At 41.7% G+C, this 20,421-nt stretch overlaps 1 protein-coding gene across 7 annotated transcripts in view; it reads right to left on the bottom strand.

The window, feature by feature from the left end:
- Positions 1-20,421, bottom strand: part of ZBTB46 (zinc finger and BTB domain containing 46) — a 47,466-nt gene that overhangs the window by 24,320 nt on the left and 2,725 nt on the right. For 6 of the 7 annotated variants that reach the window (XM_065645329.1, XM_065645328.1, XM_065645323.1 and 3 more), the window contains 3 exons: positions 16,002-16,129; positions 14,083-14,201; positions 6,451-7,420 (listed from right to left, as the gene is read on the bottom strand). In XM_065645329.1, coding sequence (XP_065501401.1) covers positions 6,451-7,420; positions 14,083-14,136 — 1,024 coding nt within the window. In that variant the 5' untranslated portion in view covers positions 14,137-14,201; positions 16,002-16,129. Of the gene's footprint in view, positions 1-6,450; positions 7,421-14,082; positions 14,222-16,001; positions 16,130-20,421 lie in introns of all 7 variants that reach the window. The other variant, XM_065645327.1, reaches the window with a different exon arrangement.

Raw genomic sequence — 20,421 nt, forward strand, 5'->3', positions numbered from 1 at the left:
CTCGATACCTCTAGAACAGCATTTCTAAAATAAACCAGGCTTGTTCTCCTCCAATACGACCTGGTTTTACGTGAATATTTCTGCAGTGGTGTTCTAAAAGCATAAATATATCTCCACCTTTTTTTCCCCCAAAACAGTAAGCAGTGTACAAACACGAACTGGAAAATTCCCTCTCCTGCTCCAGGTATCTAAAAAAAAAAAAAATAATAAAAAAAAAAATTCAATTTTGATCCTTTCCCTGTAGTAGTTGTTTTTCTAACACTGAAGCAAATTCTGCAGATATTTTTCCATGGCGTGTCAGCAAAAGGAGCTCCTGGCCCCAAACCCGGCTGCTTGTTCCTGCCTCATCTGTTCATAGGGCGAAAGAGTAAACCTGGCCAAGCTGATCCACCCAAACAAGGTACAACAAAACACTAAAGCCAAAGAAGGGGGAAACAGTTACATTGGATGAGTTAACTATTTTTTACTATTGTAAATTAGAACAATATAAGTGGTCCTTGCAGGAGCAAGAATGCCTGGCCAGTGCAGAAATACCTTAAGCCACTGTTTTTTCCCCAAATATACAGAGTAACTCCAAACAGACTATCACTTTAAAAATATTAAGGTTGCCTGTAAGCTTAACCTCTTTTCCTAAGTCTGATAGCTCTCGCAGTAAAAGGACTGATGTTGCTCTCTGCTGCACATCTGCACATGAAGAGACACGAACATGAAGGGACAGAAATAAAACACTCCACATTAAATACGAACACTGGTACTTGTGATGGGACAGGATTCCAAGTGACAACCTTTGAAAATCCCCGAGAACAATATTTAGCTTTTGAGAAAAGTGTCTGTAAGAAACGTAGGAAAAAAAAATTATCTGAGCACAATACAGCAAAGTTAGGTTTTGGGTTTGATTCCTAGACACCGGGTCTAAAGAATGAATTCCTCCTATGTTTTCATGAAAAGGGACGCTTCAAATTGGAAAGTGAAAGTCCTGAACGGTGATGATTGCAAAGCAGAAATTTTTTTAATGTTGAAGTTGTAAAACCTTCTTGATTTTTCACTTGTCATTTTGGGACAGAAACAAAAAGGGAAAAAAAAAAATTGAAAACGGGAGTTGTGTGTAAAGATGAGTGTGGTGTAACCTGGGCACAGGGAGCAGATAAAAGAGCAAGAAGGGCACCGAAGAGGGGAAGTCTCTGATTTCTGGGGTTAAAGCAGATTAATAGAGTCAGGGCTGGTACCACAGGGAGGAGGAAGAGGAGGAGGCAGCGACGGCTTCGGGAACATGGAATGTGGGGTGGGGAGGAAACAGCCCGAGCAGAACTAAAGCTGGGTCAGGGTGGGACCGTTTCACAGCCCGGGGGGAGCCAGGGACTGTCTGGGGCTAAAGCAATTATTTGAGTCTCCACACTTGAAAATAACCCAACCTAACCTTTAACAGCGGAAACTCAAAAAAGCTTTCCTGCAAAGGCTGCACTCCAATAATTTTGTCAGCCTGTAACTGTGGTGATATGGAGAACCCAAATTATTTACTGAGTGCTCTTCCCTGTGTCCCTCTGAAGCCTTGTGAAATACAAGCTCCCAAAACAACCCAACTCGGCTCTGTGCTCACCAGCAGCTCCGGGATCACAATTTGCTCCCCAAAAACTGAGGCAGAAGAGGGGGCAGGAAAAGGCCGACAGCACCAGCTGCCTCCAGACATCACCCAGAGCCGGTGGCAGGCGCTGAAATCCCATTGTGCCATTGGAAAGTGATGAGCTTGAACAGCTCCTTGCCACAAGGGAGGAAACTTGGGCACAATTAAAGGTTTTGATGGGGAAATATTAAAGGAACTTGGAAGTCTGCAAAGCCAAAAGGACCTGGGGAAGTCCCGTCTGCCCCTCCCATGCAGGTCATCAGTCTGGGCTCTTCTGAGGCTCTTCTTACAGAGTTTCTTCTTGCAGAATTTCACTACACACAATCAAAGTGAAGCAAAACGTCCCCAAGCTGTAGCATCTTTAAAAACAACTGTTCCGTTTTGAAAAGAATCAGCTTGATTTCACAGTCAACTGGCACACAAAAATTCCCTCGCAGCTTTAGAGTGCAAACACTCCAAAGACACGTGGGAGTATTTCCCTTAGAAATAAATTTCTGAGTCATTACTACTGTGTTTGAACTAACTCATTAATAAAACCATCAATAAATTCTTCAAAAGATACCCCACCAAGTGACAGAGCTCTCCATTATACGAAGAGGCAAAACCAGCAACATTTACTAGAAAAGCTGTTCAGCTGGTAAAGAGAACTGTCCTCTTAGGTGAGAACGTTTAAATACCACCCAATCCCGCAGTCCAGGCACTCAGGATGTGTAATCTGTAAAAACTTTATCCAGCAATGTTAAAGAAACAGCACCCTAAGGAAAATTAAGATGCTCACGACAAGACTACTTCTGAATTTTGTAAGCATCTGGGATATTAAGACTAACAAATAGCACTATATTTCTTCGGAAAACCTATGAAGTACAAGCAAAAAAGGTTAAAATAAAAGGCAGACCTGTTATTTTGGCAGGTCTGTGGAGGAAATTCTTCTTGGCTCAGTTATGAAGAAAGTCATTGTTTACAAAAGCCCATCCTTCAGTTTACGTTGGAGAATCGCTGTTCCAAGTTAATTCGGCTTGGTGAGGAAAACATATGTATGAACGTTTCATACAAGGAATGACAGACCGACATCCTCAACAACCCAAACAGGATGAGAAAGAAAAAACCTGATGTGTTTTATGCTAAACAGAGAATCCAAATTAATAAATTGAAACTAGCATGGGAAGATGGTCCCCACCAAGCTGCGTGCTTGACTGCTCCTCCCTGCAGAAACAAGAGCTTAATACATCCTCAATTACCATCTCCACTTAGCCTGGATTCTATTGCAAGTCTTATTTGATCATTCTTTCCTGGAGGAAGAAGATCCACTCTTCATGGCACACATTGAGACTCTCGGCTGTTTCCATGAGGTTCCATTACCATTAACAAGATTACTCCAGACACTCCTTTTTTATTTTCATCTGTAGCGTGATCAAATTCAAAGACCCTCAGCAGCACCCACCAGCATCTGGAAAACAGTCAGCTGATTCGGAAAGAATTTTCTTCTCATTTCAATTAAAAAAATAATAATAAGGAAAAAATTCTGCACCTTTTTGAAGTGCCATTGATTCATATTTAAGTACAGTCTACTTATATATCCAGGACACTTTAGTACACTCGGGCCATAGTGATAAGAACATGTTTCTCACTGAAAGAAGCACCACTACCAAGCGTAAATGAGCTGCTAGTTGTTTCCAAAGCAAAGTTTCAGTGCCTGCAATGAGTTTCTTTGCAATATAACACAAAGTAATCCTGTATAACACAGGAGGAAGGGAGTATTTTTAATCTGTGAACTGTACTGCCTCAATCACCAAATTAAAACAGTGATGCAAGGGTTACTTGCAAGATCCACCTTCCAAAATGCTGAAATGCAACACTGCGTACAGGCAGGACAAAATCAAGATCTGGCACAATTATGGAGGAAGACACTGAACTTTTAAGATGGACTCTCCCAAATCAGCTTTTGCGTTGCCAAAGGTCTGTGTTAGTCTGCCAGTACAGAGGCATTTCCAAATGGTACCCAAGTTATCCCACAAGGAGGGTTCTCAGAATTAACAAGCAGCATCTTAAAATTGCCAAATAGGTCAGAAAAGTGAATGAGCCTCAAAGAACAAAGAATTCTAGGAAACTTTTCTTCCTCTTAGCTACTTATGAAAGAACATTCAACGCCCATTTCCTCAGCAAACGAGTACCTTTTCATCTTAGCTACAAACAATACAAGACGGGGACACTTCTAAATAAATGAGGTAGAAAAAGAGCCCTGGCCTATGAAGTCTGTCTTAAAGAATGAAGCCTGACACCACTAAATGAAAGACAACTTCAAGCTGTAATTTAAACACATCCCAAATACTCATTACACAGTGCAGACACCTGCCAGTATACCTTTTCACACAAGAAAAATCAATTTTTCTACGTGCATAGGAACTAAGTGAGCAGCACCCCTCGACTACTTCTGAATCGCAGCAGGAGAGGGAAGAACCTGGGGTACTAAAAATCAACCTGAGCAGAACCCTGGAGCTTGGGGACCCGGGAGACAGAACAGTTCACAAGGGGGCTGCTCCCACCTGCTGGAGATGGGAAATACGAATGCGAGACCAAGAGACCCTACACTGCCCGTGGGGACCAGGACGGTGAAGGTTCCGGGTAGCCGGGATCTTTCACTTCACACCTAAAGAGAAGAAACCTCACCGAGTGCCCAAGCCTGATTTCACCCCAAGCACACACGGGCTGGCTGCTGGCAAGGTGTCCAAGCGTGAACCGAAACTGCGTAGGCACAGATCTCAAATCCTTTGAAACCAGACCAAAACAATCCCCCCAAAGACAAGAAAATTTGACCTTAAATACATGCAGGGCTCCTCCTGCCCAGGGGAAGCGCACAGAGACACTCCAGCTGTAGAGTCCATACGTGCCCATCCCACGAGCTTGGCCCCACGGTGCAGAGAAATGTCCCTTTCCAGCTGGGCAGAAAGGAGAATTTCATCTCTGCTCACCTCAAACGTGAGAAACCACAAGCAGCTCGGCCTGCAAACATCCCCTTGCTCAGCACAGACACTTTTAGCAGCCCCTGTGCCAATTCGGTTCTGGCATTCCTCCCATTTTGGGCAATGAAAAATGTTGATATTCAGTTTTTCCTTTCGCTTTACCAGCACTAGTGGAATATTGAAACTACTCCCCCAGCCACTGCCATTCATCTTCTCCGTTCCCACCATCAGAAACACCCCTTTGACTGGAAACCACATTTAAGACGAGATTTGGAACAAATAATTCGATAGTGCCTGAGTCAACAGCCCAAAGTATCTTCCTCTCATCTGCCAACAGCTGTAAGAAAAAGGCCACTTCTTAATTCCTTAACGATTAGGAATTAAATGATCTAAACTTCAATCAGCTTCCAGTAGCACAACCTCCTATATTTTGCACTGTTTTCAATAAAGACATTCAGTCTATAAGCGGTTTGTTAACGTGATCAGGGCTGCAGGTCTGTTCTGCAGTCCCTCCAACACGTCTGGTTTGATTCATCCACCGTCCAAACCCCACACATCTCCCAGACAGTCCGGGTGAGAATTGTTTTTATGAGATGCCATAAGAGTAAAGAATATTTGCGTGTGAATAGCATACCAGGCAAACCATGCTGAATCTTCCAAACAAGCCTGAAATACATGCATTATAAAACCAGGATTCGCCATAAATCACTGTTATCTTAAGTTATCTCACATTTTCCTTCTTACTGACGTTGTTTAGATTTTATCATCAGCCAATTAGAATAATTACATGCAAGCTTCCTGCAGCAGATAACAGTAAGACATAATAAATCTAAATACATTTGTAGAGAGTTACCCGTTCAATTAAAACCACATTTAAACTTCAGTATATAAGCAACTTAAACATCCTTTTTCAGCCCATAAAGACTCCTCAGACTTGCAGTACTATTTATATTGCTCTTTTCATCTGAATTTGGCAACACAAGGGTATATAATCTCACAAACCATTCTCTTGGCAGACTTGGGCTCTGGTATGCTCTGAAACACAGTCTAACAGCATGGACTAAGTTCTTCCAGTCAGCTCAAGGGAATTTAATACCACACTCCCTTAAGTCCTTAGGAAAAAAAATACCCAAACTCCTGTAACAGTAGTATTCCTGGATCTATTAATTGCCAGTGATTCATTAATCAAACAGGACAGTTATCTTGAGACAGAAAAATAACTACTGAAGATTCAAAAGAAGTCAATAAAACATTTTGCTCCCTGGCTGTACACTTTAAAAGCAGCCACTCATCTCAGACTACAAGTGGTTACACATCAAAATACATTTTAAGCCTTAGTACATAAAAACCACATTATTCTTAAGAATACCAAAGATTATCTTGCCATTACCAGCAACAAGCACTGGTGGCTTTCTTACACATGAGAAAGGGACACCTGAATATTGGTAAGTACTACAGGTAGTATCATTAAGACTAAATTACACCTGTGTGTGGTGTAATTACATCATCAATACACTGGGCAAGGAAAATTCTTCAACCTTAACACCAGTCTGCACACCTGCTAAAATAAAGTCCAACCTTTTCTCTCATCAATTCCAACAATTAGAACGGTGTTTTGGGAGTGATTTAGGCTATTGTTATGTTCAAGGCCAAAACAAAACTATCAACTTCTTTCCCAGGGAACCAGCCTGCGCTGCTGTGATGCTGAGGACCAGCGCTTGGTTCTTCTGAATCGTTGGCAACACAAGTTTCTACATTTTTCAGTTTCCGGCAAGCTAATTTATTTCAGTGACTGAAAACATCATACTCTAAACAGATCTAATTAACATTTTTAATTTCAACCACAAAAATATTGGAAGAATGACTTACTTGGGTCTCGACTGCTGTACGGCCATCCTGAGGCAGGTAGAAAAGACGGCATTGGAGAACTCGCCCGGCTGTCGTTCTCCACTTGCTGCGTGATGTGCCGCACAGTTTCTTTATTTTTGCGGTTCTTCCTGCGCCCGGAGGGCTGCCAGCCATCCCCAACTCCTTGTTCTGAGAATGTGCTCTGTATTGCACTATCCTTGGCAGAATGCAGTTCACCCCCTCCGTAATGCGATGGTGAGACCTGTTCCTCTTTGATCCGTAAAGACCCATAGCCCATGTCACTAGACCAAAGAGACTGGGACGACACGTCTTCGTGGCTGTCTGGTTTTGGTTCTTGATCCTCTTTTCCGTAACTGCTGCCTCCCTCGTGGCAGCTGGCGATAGCTGAATCCCCAGAAGAGTTTGCTGGGCTCGTCCGCCGAGCTAACCAGGGAGAAATGCTCCTGCCAGCCACCACGGCTGAAATCAGAGCATCTGCGCTGCTGCTGGAAGGGGCTGCGAGTTCATAATCAACGAGGTCGTCCGAGGCGTCCGACTTTATGCTGATGTCGAGAGCTGCTTTTATGAAGTTGTGACAGGCCTGTACGATATCTGTCATCTGCAGGTAGCTGGCGGCTGACATCACCTCGATGACGTTCCTGCTGGTCAGTGCCAGGTGTGCAGAATACATGAAGTCAATGATTGCTTTGAAGCCTTGCGCGGTGACAATGTCCAGGTGGGTGACTGTGGCCTGGTCGGAGGTTTTCTGTACCTGGCAATACAGTGTTTTGAAGTAGCGGCTGCTCCCGAGCAGAACGTTTTTGTGAGCTTTAAACATTTTCCCCTCCACGATAATGCAGACGTCGCAGAGGATGCCATGTTGTCTCTGCTCGTTAAGTTCACGCAGCAGATGACGATAGTGGGAAGCAATCTCCATATCTTCCTTTCGGTTGTTCATCTGGAAATCTTTGTGCTTCCTCTTCCACAAGTCCTGTGTGGGGAAGGAAATGACAGCATTACAAAACCCAACACAACCTTACAGACGTGTTTCTCAAAGACTGAGACAAACCCCAAGTTGTACCAAATTAAGTAACGAGTTCATCTTGAAAGAATGCCACAAAATGCAACCGCTGCCTAGAAAGACTGCACACTCATTACACGATGCAGCTTATTGTTGCCAGACTTCAAATAATTTAAGTTAAAAGGGACTAGATTTTAGGCTCAGTCCTCCAGGGGCTCATAACATCCCAGAGAAACATTTCTTTAAATTACTACCAACTTGTAAGAAAACCTGCCTTAAATTATTTGGGTAAAACAGCTGTCGGTTTTTACTGTTTGGGTTTAATAATGAAGTTGGTTTCGAAAGAAGTACTACACTTGAAACTGTGCTGACGGAGACAAACTACTGAAGAGCACAGTTTCCTCAAGGAAACACACATGATGCATAGCACAGTGAATATCTGAAACCCTCTCACAGCAAAAGCCAACTGAAAGCAGCTATTTCCCTCGCTACATTGCTGTTGAGGGCTATAAATACCGGGTTCAAGTCAGAAGAGCAATAGGCAAATCCAAGACCGCAGATCACAAAATTGTAAGTCCCCACCCAAACTAAACTGGCAATAGATCAGAACTATGAAATTTACGTTATTTGAATCTTAACTACTTATAAGCGCAATATTTTAAACTTTACAATAAAATGTTTTATTTCCTTGGCTTTATAACTCCAAGTTTGCCCTACAACCACCCTGAGATACCAGGTAGAGAAATTCTAATAATCACCTAAACACTCATGTTTAGAAGGGACCAAAATAACAAAGCATCCATCAAGCTGGTAAAAATTCACAGAACTTCTGAACTCCTTTCTCTCAAAAAACTTGTATTTCTTCCAATATAAGAAGTTCCAACTGTAAAATTGAATTGGGTCCACATGTCAACATACAACTGTAAAACTGGTATGTGCTGACAAGACCAAATCCTCAGTGTAATTATGGGCAGGCACACACATCAGAAGCCTGGATTTAGGCAACTGGGGTTTGCTGATAAAACCAAAATCACTGCACTTCTGTGGTCTTGTGGTCTCGAAGCGTATATGGTTAAATATAAGCACTGTCAGTAAGGAGGCTGATGTGAGCCTGAAGCAGCTTTCTAACATCGAGTTCAAACAGAAATTCAGTCCCATCTGCTCGGACCAGCTCAGAGCAGCGGGCAGTTCTGGGACAGCCACGATTCAGAGCTTCCTGACACAAGCAAGTGGGTTCCTCACTGTGAAATACAGACCCCTGAGACCTCAGTCCCTTTCCCCAGGCTCTGCTGTTATTATCAGCTACAGCAGTGAAATAGCTGCAGTTTGGGTTAGAAAACCACCTCTGAGCCCACAAAATCTGTGTGGCAAGACCTCTCTCCTGGAGAGACACCTGGTGATTCACAAGTTCAACTTCAGCAAGATGGGCTGCATGAGCTTCTCGGGTTCCGCAGGGATGGACCTGCTGCATCCGCAGCGGCAGAAATGCTCATTTGCAAGACCTGGTCATTGAGAAGCATTTGATTCCCACAGAGAGGAAGGAGCATCTTCCTGCAACAGAGGCTGAACTCGTGTTCATCTGTTTCAAATCCATACAGCTTTTCCATTGAATTGAACATCGAATGCACAAAGAGGCCAATCCTTTTATTTTTTTTTTAAATTTCAAGTGGAAGATGTCACTAACAGCATAGCTCTACGCTATCTGAACAGCACTACCTGTTTACCACTGGAATCTTCCTGGAGACCTCAAATCAAGTTCTCACACAGAAGCCATCACCACCTCAAATAAATAAAAATCAAACCCAGAATCAGAGTCAGGGGGTAAGAAAAAATAAAAAATTAAAAATTAAAAAAAAAAAAAATCATTTTTTCAGGTGTTTGGCTTGACAAGGTTGTGCTGGCAGCAGCCGATGCAGCAGCTCTAACCCGGGCTCCGGAGTCTCTGCCACCGCATCCCGACGTCTCTGTGTTTGAGAGAACCGTCTTCTAAGGCAGAACGACAGCTCAGTTTTGTCCTTATTCCAGAAACCACCGCTGCATCTACTTTTAGGAGCTGAAGAGTCAGCTTAGTGCCCTCAGGAAATACGAATTGCCACATGGGATAAAGTGAGTTGTCCATCACCAACCCTGTCTTCAACAGCTGCCATATCCACACGATTCGGAGACCGACGCAACAAAACCTCCCAGCATACAATTAACATTTCAGAAATGGCATTTCCTTCTGCTGTTCCTTCACAGGTATCAAAATCCACATTCCAAGGCAGCATCTCCCTGGAACTGGCTGGGGAAAAAAAAAAAAAAAAAAAAAAAAAAAAAAAAAAAAAGGTCTCCTGCAAGGATAATTTTCTCTTCCTGATTTTAAAACAGATCAGTATCAGGAGTGTTTGTCAATGTCTTCACCTGCTTTTGTGAATTTATGCAACAACAGCTTTTCTTCTGGAATGTTTTTCACTGGAAATTACACCAACTCCTTGGGATTTTATTTCTTTACTATTTAATGTGTTTTCAGCTTAGTTCAGTGGGTCTAAGGTGCCCACGCCAGAAACCCAGATTAACATATTTACCCCTCGCTACTGCTGGTTTAAACTGGACCAGTTTGAGGTTCGGGCATTGACTAACCTGGTGCCCCTTAGGGATGATGCACTTGTGAGCCTCTTTAGGAAACAGCTCTGCTCTGACTTTATTTCCCAATCAAGGGATTTTTACTAAATACAACAACAAAAATCAATCTCTGCAAGACCCCTCTCTGACCTCCCTCCTGCCCACCAAGCCCTTGACAGGAGTCACCCTGCAGGCAAGCCGGGGATGAACCTCGTTATTCAGACCATCCCGTCCTTTTGCATCGCCCACATTTCCAAGGACACCGGGGACAAGAGCAGAGGGTGGGGAGGTACCTTTTGGACAAGGAAGCAAAAACATCTGGCATGCTGAAGTATGATGAATGTAAGAAAACAAGTAAAAATAATGAGAATATACATTCCTCTACCCAAAGGGAAGACAACTTGTCCTTGTTCCAAAGTATTTTAAGTACAAAGGGACAGAGAGATGAATGGGGAGGGCGCCCATCAAAGAGCAGCGGCCGTTCCGCTGACGGGGGGCACATCACAGCATTTCCGGGTGCACAAGAAATTATGTCCATACTCCCATGCTCAGTCTCATCAATAAAATTTAACATCTTCCAAACCAGCAGTTATTATTGTAGATGTCTTGATCTTCCCCCTGTCTCAAGGTCTGCTACCTCAGACACATTGTTCCACTTGTCACAGCATTGCACCTTTTAAACGAGAGGTCTTCAGGGGAGAAAATTAAATATGCCTCAAATTCAGAGGAATTAATTAGTTTTCTGTCTACTCATGTCAAACCAGAACATCCGTTTAATGTCAAGAATCACTAGGGAATTAATCCAAGTTAAATTTAAGGCAATTTGCTAGTAGTTAAAAATTCAGGAAGCTTCAAAACCCAGTGCTCTTGTGTTCCAATTTTACATGCTGTTTTGTGGCTTCTTGTTGGGGTTTTTTTTTCCCTTTTTCCTGGTAATGATATTTATCTCCACTTAAAAGATGTCGTGGAAAGATTTCTTCAGAAAAGCAGTGCCCTTCAAACTTCTAGTGGAAGGATGGTAAAGATGGAATGAACTGTGGAGATTTTTCAGAAACAGACCTTGAAGATCGATATATTTTTTTATCTCAGGTCTTGTTAATACACTGAAGGATTCTAGAATTTAGAGCCTACTACAATCCTTTAGGCCTGGGCTTGCGATGGCAGCACGTGGCCACAGCACATGGAAGCTCATCGGTAGGTTCTACACAAAGTAAATTGTTGCAGATCAGGCTTTCTTCATAAGTCAATTTGCAAATAGTACAGTAATTCAAGTCTATTACTTTTCCAAAAAAAACCTCCTAAAAAATTGTGCTTAAACAAACAACACTTGCAGATTTAATCATCACTTCCATGCAAACTTCAGTCAAGATACCAGCCAGCTTTTTATTTTTCATGTTGTCAAAAACCTGGTCTTAAAGTCAGCATTAATAATTTATACTACCCTTAACCCTAGCTAGAAGGAACCTGGTTCGACAATTACAGCATCTGTGAAAACTGTTTATTTTGCACTATCAGTACAGTTATTTGAACATGAAAATATCACCTGATGACACAATGAGAGTCTAAACAAACACAATCTTCATCTACCGTTGGACAGGTTTTATAAAGAGTAACCAGAGATACTTACAGAGCCAACCTCGCAATACACACCCATCCTAAGTCTCCAGACCAAAATCTCAGTGCCAGCAAAATTAAGGGGTACAGATTTGTTGCATCTGGAACTCAGAGCATTATTTGAATTTTGACAAAAAGCCACAGACAAAAACCGGAGAACACGGATGAAAGCCTGTGCAGTGCAGTCCCCTGGGAAATAGTGGGGACAAAAATAAACTCCCCTTGCTCAGAAGGAAAACAAACAAACAAAAAAGGGCTGGAGGGTTTTTTGGGGGGGTTTGTGGCTGATAGGGTTTGTTTGTTCATTTTTTGCTCAGAATAAGAACATAAACGAACCAAAAATTTAAGCTACATGACATTTAGTCTGTTACAACATCCTAAACGTGTTTCCACACTTAATACTAAGGACACAAGTTACAGAGTACCAAAATATTCACTAGTGCCCTCCTCCACCAGCTACTCTATGCTCCCTAGAGAAAACATGCCAACTGGAATTTCACCAAAAATGCCTTGTTTCCTCCCACCTCGCTCTTCAGAGAAAACTAAAAACAGATTAAGGAAGAACTCAAATTCACTCCAATGGCTTATTATACAAAAAAACCAACAAACACGCCCCACTTCTCTGCTTCCCCTCTGCCCTGTCCATGTCTCCACTCCCAAGACATTCCAGCATTTTAAAAATTCCTCTGCAAAGCAGCTCTGTAAGGTGAGATTGGGCTTGAGACGCCTCCTTGCACAACGAGACACAGCGTGTGCATGAATTTCACTTTTATCCAATTAAAGCCAACAGAAATGCAGAGGATTCCTCCCATCCATGTGCCCTGTGCTGAAAAGAATTCAGAACAAAAAACCCCAATGTAACCTGAGCAACCAAAAAGGACAGTACCTGTACTTAATTCTCCTAAATGAGAGAAAACGCAGAAGACTCGGGATGTTAACAGGAAACAACTCCCTGCAAAGAGCATTACAAGTAGGAATCTCCAGAAGTTCAGTGTTTGCTTACAAGTGTGTTTGAGGAAGAAGAGCATACAATTCCAGAAGAGCTTTAATTTCTTGATACTAGGTACCCCAAAATTATATTTGTATGTTCAGCCTTGTTCAAAGCAGATGCAAGTAACAGTTTGTGAAAATGAATGGTTGCCAAAAAAAAAAAGAGGGAACTCTTCTACCCTATTCCAATCCACAAAACCCATCATTCATTAAGTTGGTCATTGCAATCACGACTCTGAATTCAAAGAGAAACAGGTGGGTGTTTGTAAACAGACCAAACCGAACCCTTGGGCCAAAGAGGTGACTCACAGCTCAGGGTTTCAGAAAACACCAGCACATCGCTTTTCCGAGAAGGGTTAATTCCAGCCCGACAGCGCAAGTTCATCCTTACAGGTGAGAGGTCACAGGAAGAAAATGAAAGTTTTGTCATTCAGGTTGAGAAATACTATAGAACTACAGAACAGGCAAGAATTTGGGAGGCAAATGATTTTCAGTGAACTTAAGAAAACCCAAACTCGTTGTACTTTTATTATCAATTTCAGAGGCCTGCTCAATTCTCAATGTCTGTAGGGAAAAAATCAACACACCACAAGCCTCTACCAGTATTTAATTAAAATCTGCCTGGTGAGGATTCACTACAATTTCTCCAATTTCAAGCCAACGCAGCCGCACCATTGACAGCATTAGAACAACACCTCCGTTTAGCATCTCTGTAGAAGTTACAATCCAGAAAGTCCATGAGCAAAGTTAAACAGCAGCAACAGGTCAAGCATTACACTGTCAGCAGCTGGAACACACCAGAACAGAAATCTCTCGCTTGAACCACCAGATCCCAGGGCAGGTGAAGAGACTTCAACTCCCGGTCAGTCCAGGTTAGATTTAATCAGGGAATATATTTAAGACATCACCATTTTACAATTGCTTCTACCATGAAAATTCACCGATCTGGATGCAATTAGGAATTAAACAAAAGGCAATATTGGCAAAAATAATGACATGCAAAATTCACATGCTTCTAGTCTTCCATATCAAAGCTTTGTTTCTGCAACCCAAACACAAACCACAAGCAAAATCTAACTCCAATAAGCAGGACATAAAATAATAGGGAGCTTTCCTTAAACATTTCACTCTTTACTCCAGATGTGACAGCTCGTGAAGAATTTCAAGAGAAAACTAGGTCTGAAAGTGAAAGCTAAGGGAAAACTGTTAGCTGCCATATTTTGGAAGAATGGCAATTAGAAATTAGAATTAGAAATTTAGAAACTGTAAAGAACAGGAGGAAAAAAACCAAGAGATGGACACTGTGCTGTAGCGTTCTTAAAGGAATGAGCAGTGAAAAGATTTTTAGTTATTTTGTTAAAGAGAAACCATGCAAACTTGAATATTAAAAAATAAATTTTAAAAAATCCAGGACAATTACTTCTTACCAGTAACAAACTGGGTTCCAGGTCTAGTGTTTCTCCTGCAACAGCTGAGGACATCAACAGCCCCAGGGCAGCACAGGTAGCGCCCTGTTCTGCACCTTCCCACAGCACCACTGGCAGCTCTTGGGGGAGAAAGACAGAACTGCGATTAAAAAAAAATTATTGGCATTAAACTACAAGGTTACCGAACAACAGTGATCCATATTTAAGTGCTTTCCTTCCAAACTCAGTTATAACATCCCTTTTTATGACAATGAACTCCCCAAAATGTTAACTCAATGCATATCAATGCATTGCGGGTAATTAAATCCTGGTTACCTTTTTGCAATCATACAAGCAAGGGGTACTTCTTAAAGTATCAGGGAAAAAAAAAAGTCTAATTTTAGACACTAAAACTTCAAACAGATCCTTGAAACAACAGTGTTTCCGGCTTGGTAGCTTTTCAAAACATTCTCACTTTAATCACTTTTTAAAGAGACATTTGTGGCCTGAAGGGCACTAATTCACCTTATCTAACCCATGAAACACCGAGGTTAAAAAGCGACCAACGCAACTCCTCAAAAACACAAAATCAAGTTTGCAGTGGAATATTCAAGCAAAATTCCTCTTGAAACATTTAACGTCCAGTTTCTGCTGGCTGACACCATTCTTGGTGAAGAGACTGAACAATCCCAAGATTTTGAAAATTCTGCCTAAAATATAGATACTTAGGTATAGCAAGGGGCCCTCACAGATAGACTTCTTAGATAAAATATTACCATTTATGATTACAAGGTATAAAGAATTGGAATAGTTCATCAGCACAAACGTTTTTTATCTGTGAGGGCACATCCACTATAATCTTGTACACCTGTTTTTCTTATACGAAACACTATTTTCTTCAGAATAGCATATTCCCTACACTTGCAACATTTAACTTCAACTGAAATGTCTGACTATACTGTATTAAAAAGTTTATATTGTTTATATACTCTTAGTCACTACATCAAAGTATTTGCCGTATATTTCTGTATTTCGGACACCTCCAATACACAGATTAACTTAGTGAAAATAAGCTATAAATAAATCAACACTGTTGATTTCAAGACTGACCTACAGTAACAGATTGTGAAAGAAAACATCAGAAGATAAAAATAAAGCAAGCTTTTCCGATACAAACTAATGCCATTATAAACGGTGAAATAACTATCTAGTAAACAAACGAAGTGATAGGGAAAATCCAAGCATTCTTATGGCAACCAGCAGAACTGTGAAAATCTTGCAAACAAATATGACCCAAGTGAAGCAGACACCGCTGGCTTTGTCCTCAAGTTCTGTTTCTGGCTGCAAAGTCTTGCCTTTCTCTAATTCTGATTGCTTCTCCATAGCAATTGTTTTGGCTAGATCTTTCCAGTCATGTTCTTTAGACAGTTAAAAAAAAATAAAGTGCGGGAGGGAGACAGAGCAACACAGACACATGGGAAATCACTTTGTTAGCAAAGTGTAAAAGTAATAATGTATTTTCACTTAGTCTTCAGACTGTTACTGTTAAGACTCTCATTTACACCTCTGTCCCGGAGTCACAAAAGGAGCCAGAATAGTCTGGTAAAAATGGTAAAGCTGAGACCTGAACTATTTTGCACTGCTCTGCATTTTTAATTCTTGCTCTGAGCTCTGCACCTGTTTTCCTCTGCTAATGGAACAGAGGAGAACCAAGTGACCGTGATGAATGGAGGCAGAGCCAACCGCAAGGCAGGAGCAGAAGAACAGCCAGAGGTATTTCTTCAAATTCTGCAGTTGGGTAAGGTTTTTAAACCAGCCTGTTATCGATGTTAAGTGAAATGTTACGAAGAACTGTAAGCCCTCACGACAATCTTATCTCCAGCTACTCTTTCTCTTTCCCTTAGCACATTATAAAGACATTTCAAATGCTGAGAACTTACCGATATTTGAAAATGTTTCCTGTTAGCAAAAATAAACGTCACAATGTTTCACAGCTGGATGGTGCATGCTTTAATGAATAGAGGACAATGGTCTCTGGTAAGCAGCTCCCAAAGGTTCATCCGATGTCCTGTATTTGGGAATGGCAAGAATAGGAGGCAAAAATTAATATATAAACTTTAACTTAACACAAAACCCTTCAGTGTCACATAATTACAAGCAACAGTTAAAATAACTGCACGTTTACAACACTGTTTGCCATTTTGAACAAGAAATATTCTGATATATTTCTATAACTAAGCATAAAGGAAAAATCATGTAGCCTTTATGCTGAGTTAAAGAAAGAGTTTAACATACAAATTCTAAGACCGTTAACAGCTTCTGACTATACTTCCAGACAGAAGTGCTTTGAAGAAGTCACTATAACAAAACAATATTTTTATAAGAGGATTTCAAGCAATTTTAACAAATGTTGTTTGTCGTAGTCAACATCATAAAGTTTCAGTTAATGTTTCTGTGACACCTGCCATGCACACACTGTAAATGGAGTTACTATTCATCCAACCTCACAGTTACAGTGACTCCAAACTAAAATATTTGCCTAAGGTTACAGAAAAAGTATGTGCCCACATCATACAAAAGTAAAATCTCTGAGTTCTATTTCCACCCAACTCGTCTGAATCACAGCCTTCAAAAGCCACTGTCACCCTCATGTTACAGAGCAGCATGGACAACGGTACTCAGTAAAGCAGTTTGTTCCTCTTCAAAATTTAAAAATTTTGAAAAAAGAAAACCCACAAAGATACAGAAAAAGGTGCAGATACCTAACAGAAGGCAAAAGTTTTATTTTCCGTGCCTGTAAAAGCTACGCAGCCCAAAATACAATATTCCAACAATTTGCTAATACAAGAGGATGCACCTTTCCTTACAGGGCACCAGCTGTGCGCTCCGGTTCAAGACACTCACCCATGGTAAGATTTCCTCGTATTTCCTCTGCATTTCACTCACTCATTTCCCCACAACCTCCACCTCTGTCCATGTGCCTGTCTCTCCATCCTGGTACAGAAACAGTTGCTCGCACCATTCCTGTTTTTGTTCTCCGCTCTCTCAGCTGGTGACACCAAGAACAGATCCAGCACCACCCATCCCACAGACCTCCCAGAACGCAGTCAGAACGTGGAACAGCTACACAGCACTTAAAAAGTAAGTATCTTACAGGGTACCAGGCTTGACAAGCCTGGTGATACTAAAAAAAAAAAAACCAAACAAAAAAAAAAAACAAAAACACACGCAAGAATTTATAAAAAAAATCCTGAAAAAATCCCAGTGCCTGTGGATAGCATGACACCTGTCCAAGTGCCATTAACTCCTGCAAGAACTTAAGCTTTCACTTAAAAGCAAAAAGAGCCACAAAAGTAATCTAAGCAAAAAGACTCTGCCCTTGTGCATTTATTAGACAAAGAAACAACATAAAAAGCACCCTAAAAATAAAAGAGGATTAAAGAACTGCAAGCACATCACACTGGGAACTGCCCCAAAGAACGGTTCCCCAAAAACTTTCTCATTGGTTTGGGGCTTTTTAATTAGGGGATCTTCGCTAAAATTCCCAAACTCAGTATGTAAAAAGGGAGGGAGCCAAAGAAGGCAGAAGAATCATGAGGTAATTTTTGCAGAGCAGTGTAGCTGTGGGAGGAACCGAGGGAACCAGCACCTAAAAGACACATAAACAGTCAGGATAATCGAAGAGTAAAAAAATCAACCCATATAAAACTAAAATAACATATGAGGTGCTCTGTGAACAATCTAATTTTGCTTGTGTAATTTGTGGCGCAAGCACTTAGTGCCGTGGGTGAATATCCCTTTTTACTTTTTAGTATAAATCTCACAATCCAGATTTGATCAACTATTATTGAAAAAAAAGAAAAAAAAAAAAGTAGTGGAGTGAAGCTAAGAAGGCCACAGTAGTAATAAGAAGGAAGGCAATAAGCTCGTTTTATACTTAGCCACCACCTAGTTCTCCCAATACAGCAGTGGCAGGAGTTTTAGGAGCTGCATCCTGCCTACTTCGTTTATCAGCACTTCAATTAGTTGGTGTCAGGTTTGGGTATTTTAAGCACCTAATAGCTAATACAGACCATTGATTCTTCTCTTTCAGAGCATGATTCGGGCACTAGTCAGGAAGATATTTCCACCAATGGTGTATTAGCGCAAAAGGTGCAAATTTTGTTTAACCCCTTCCTCAAAGACAGCGAGCTAACCGCCTCAAATATCGACTTCTGCGGAGGTCTTCATCACAAGGTGAGAAATATCACGAAGTAAACTCGGTTGGATGGAATAAGCTGTATGTTCAACACATGAGGAGGAAATAATTAGTAAAGACAACTAGGTATTTAAGTATAAACATATTCTTTAATACCTAAAACCCTACTCACTTTTCTAAGTAGGGTTCTTAAGCTGCCAAGTTCCTGGCACACACCGACATTCTTGTTACCAAGTTTATTTTAATCCACACACAAGCGCGTAGCTGTGTTTGTAGAATATTTCTGATGCCTTGTTGCCTTGCTCCATCACAGGAGCCCCCAACTCCGTTTTGCTATAAAGTGAACGCCAGGCAGCTTCAACATCTGCAGAACGTTTTTCTCCCCGAGCAGTACCAGTACACGAGGGATCACCACTGTATGGGCTGGAATAAAAGCACGCCACGTCCCCAAAAAGCAAAGCAAAAAGGTGAGTTTCAGCTCTAACTCAGCATCTACCTGTTAGACATCAACAAAGCTCCTGCTCCTCTGTCAGCCGCGTTGCTCCAATGCACACGGACATCCTCACCTAGTGCAACTGAACACCACAAAGTGGAACACATTTCCATCTAATTAGAATTACCGTCAAGGATCTCATCCTGTCTGCGAAGCACTCAGAAGCTACTCAAAACCAGCATTTCAACAGCTGCCTGATGTTCCTTAAATATATGCGGATGAAAGAAAGTTAAAGCAACTGTTCAGAAAATAACTGCACCACAGCTACTTGGTAAGGGACAGAAACCCCCCCACGAGCCTCTGAACTCCACTGTATCTCGTAGGAAATTCAGTAAGGACTTTGCACAATTTTGCATTTATGAAGAATAAGCATTTTTAGCACAACTATGATTTTTCATCAGTATAATAGAAAATGTTTTGGAAGAGCTGAGTAAATCCTGGCACCCCTGTTTGACAGAAGAGAAAGGCAGTTACGACACCAGCACATTCGCTCAAGGGCTTTGGGATGGGAACTGCAGCTGCCCCTGCAAACTGGGCACGGCCGTGCGCCCAAACACACCAGGGCAGCATGAAAAGATTATTGAACTGTTTGCGATTTGAGATTCTTTCCTCTTGCATCTCAAGTGAAAGAAATCCCGCAACAAGCAACACATACTTTTATTTCTCATCCTGCCTAAACGACTAAAGATCTAGAGGGAATGAGAAAACCAGCTGCTGAAGGTTGTTTTTAAGGGGGCTGTAAGACAAATGCGTCGCCTAGTGAAATAGAAAGTCCTGAAGAAGAACTTTCTGTTTTGCTAGGTGATAAAAGTGAAGTTTCGAAGCAACAAACTTTAACACTGGAGTCCTGACAGCATCACTGTGCTTGACCAAAATCTCCAAAAAATGCTCTCCCAGAGATCCCTAGGCGAGGAGCAAGATCGCGGGACTTGACGCAGAGCAAATGACAGCCCTGGCAGGTCCCCGCGCTCTCGCCTAATGTGACCCCTGCTATCTGCAGCCAACCCACCACACGCCTGCTTTCACTATTAATACACTGCAAGTTTCAAATATCACATACATAAAACACAGGTAAGCCACACACTTAAAAATATTCAAGCCAGTCACGAGTCAGGAGGAAAATATAAACACGGTATTAATCCTTTTGTGCAAAAAGTGTCTGAATTTTCAGGGTAACGCTCGCAGTCAGGAACGGCCACGAACTGTCAGCTCCTGGGAATTATAACTGCATATGGGATAACCATTACCGCTGCAGGTAGCTCTTCAAAGACTTCAGCTAAGCCCTCTCTTTGCCCTTTTGTTTGCCCATTAAACTAAGCACACACGAGCAAGGAAAAACCCTGTGAAAGCTTTTCAGCAATTTAAGGGGAGCGTGGAGAGCGTTACAGACCACTCTGGAGCAGCCAGGAAAAGCGGCAAGAACACGAAGGGGAAAAATGTCCTGGGAAAGGTTGAGCTGTTTATGAAATAATCCTGCTCTGAAGCGACAGCAGTTTGGATTGGGTGTTCGCCTGCTGCTGGGAGGACAGGAAACTTTGCTTAGAAACATCAAAAACACACATCTAAAGAAAAAAAAAAATCTGCACAAGTGCATAGCAAAGACAAAAAGAATATGCTCAACCTCCCAGCAACGCAGCGCATTACCGAGGGAAACACGGGCATATTAACA

The sequence above is a fragment of the Caloenas nicobarica genome, chromosome 15, assembly GCF_036013445.1.
Source record: "Caloenas nicobarica isolate bCalNic1 chromosome 15, bCalNic1.hap1, whole genome shotgun sequence".
Taxonomy (NCBI): domain Eukaryota; kingdom Metazoa; phylum Chordata; class Aves; order Columbiformes; family Columbidae; genus Caloenas; species Caloenas nicobarica.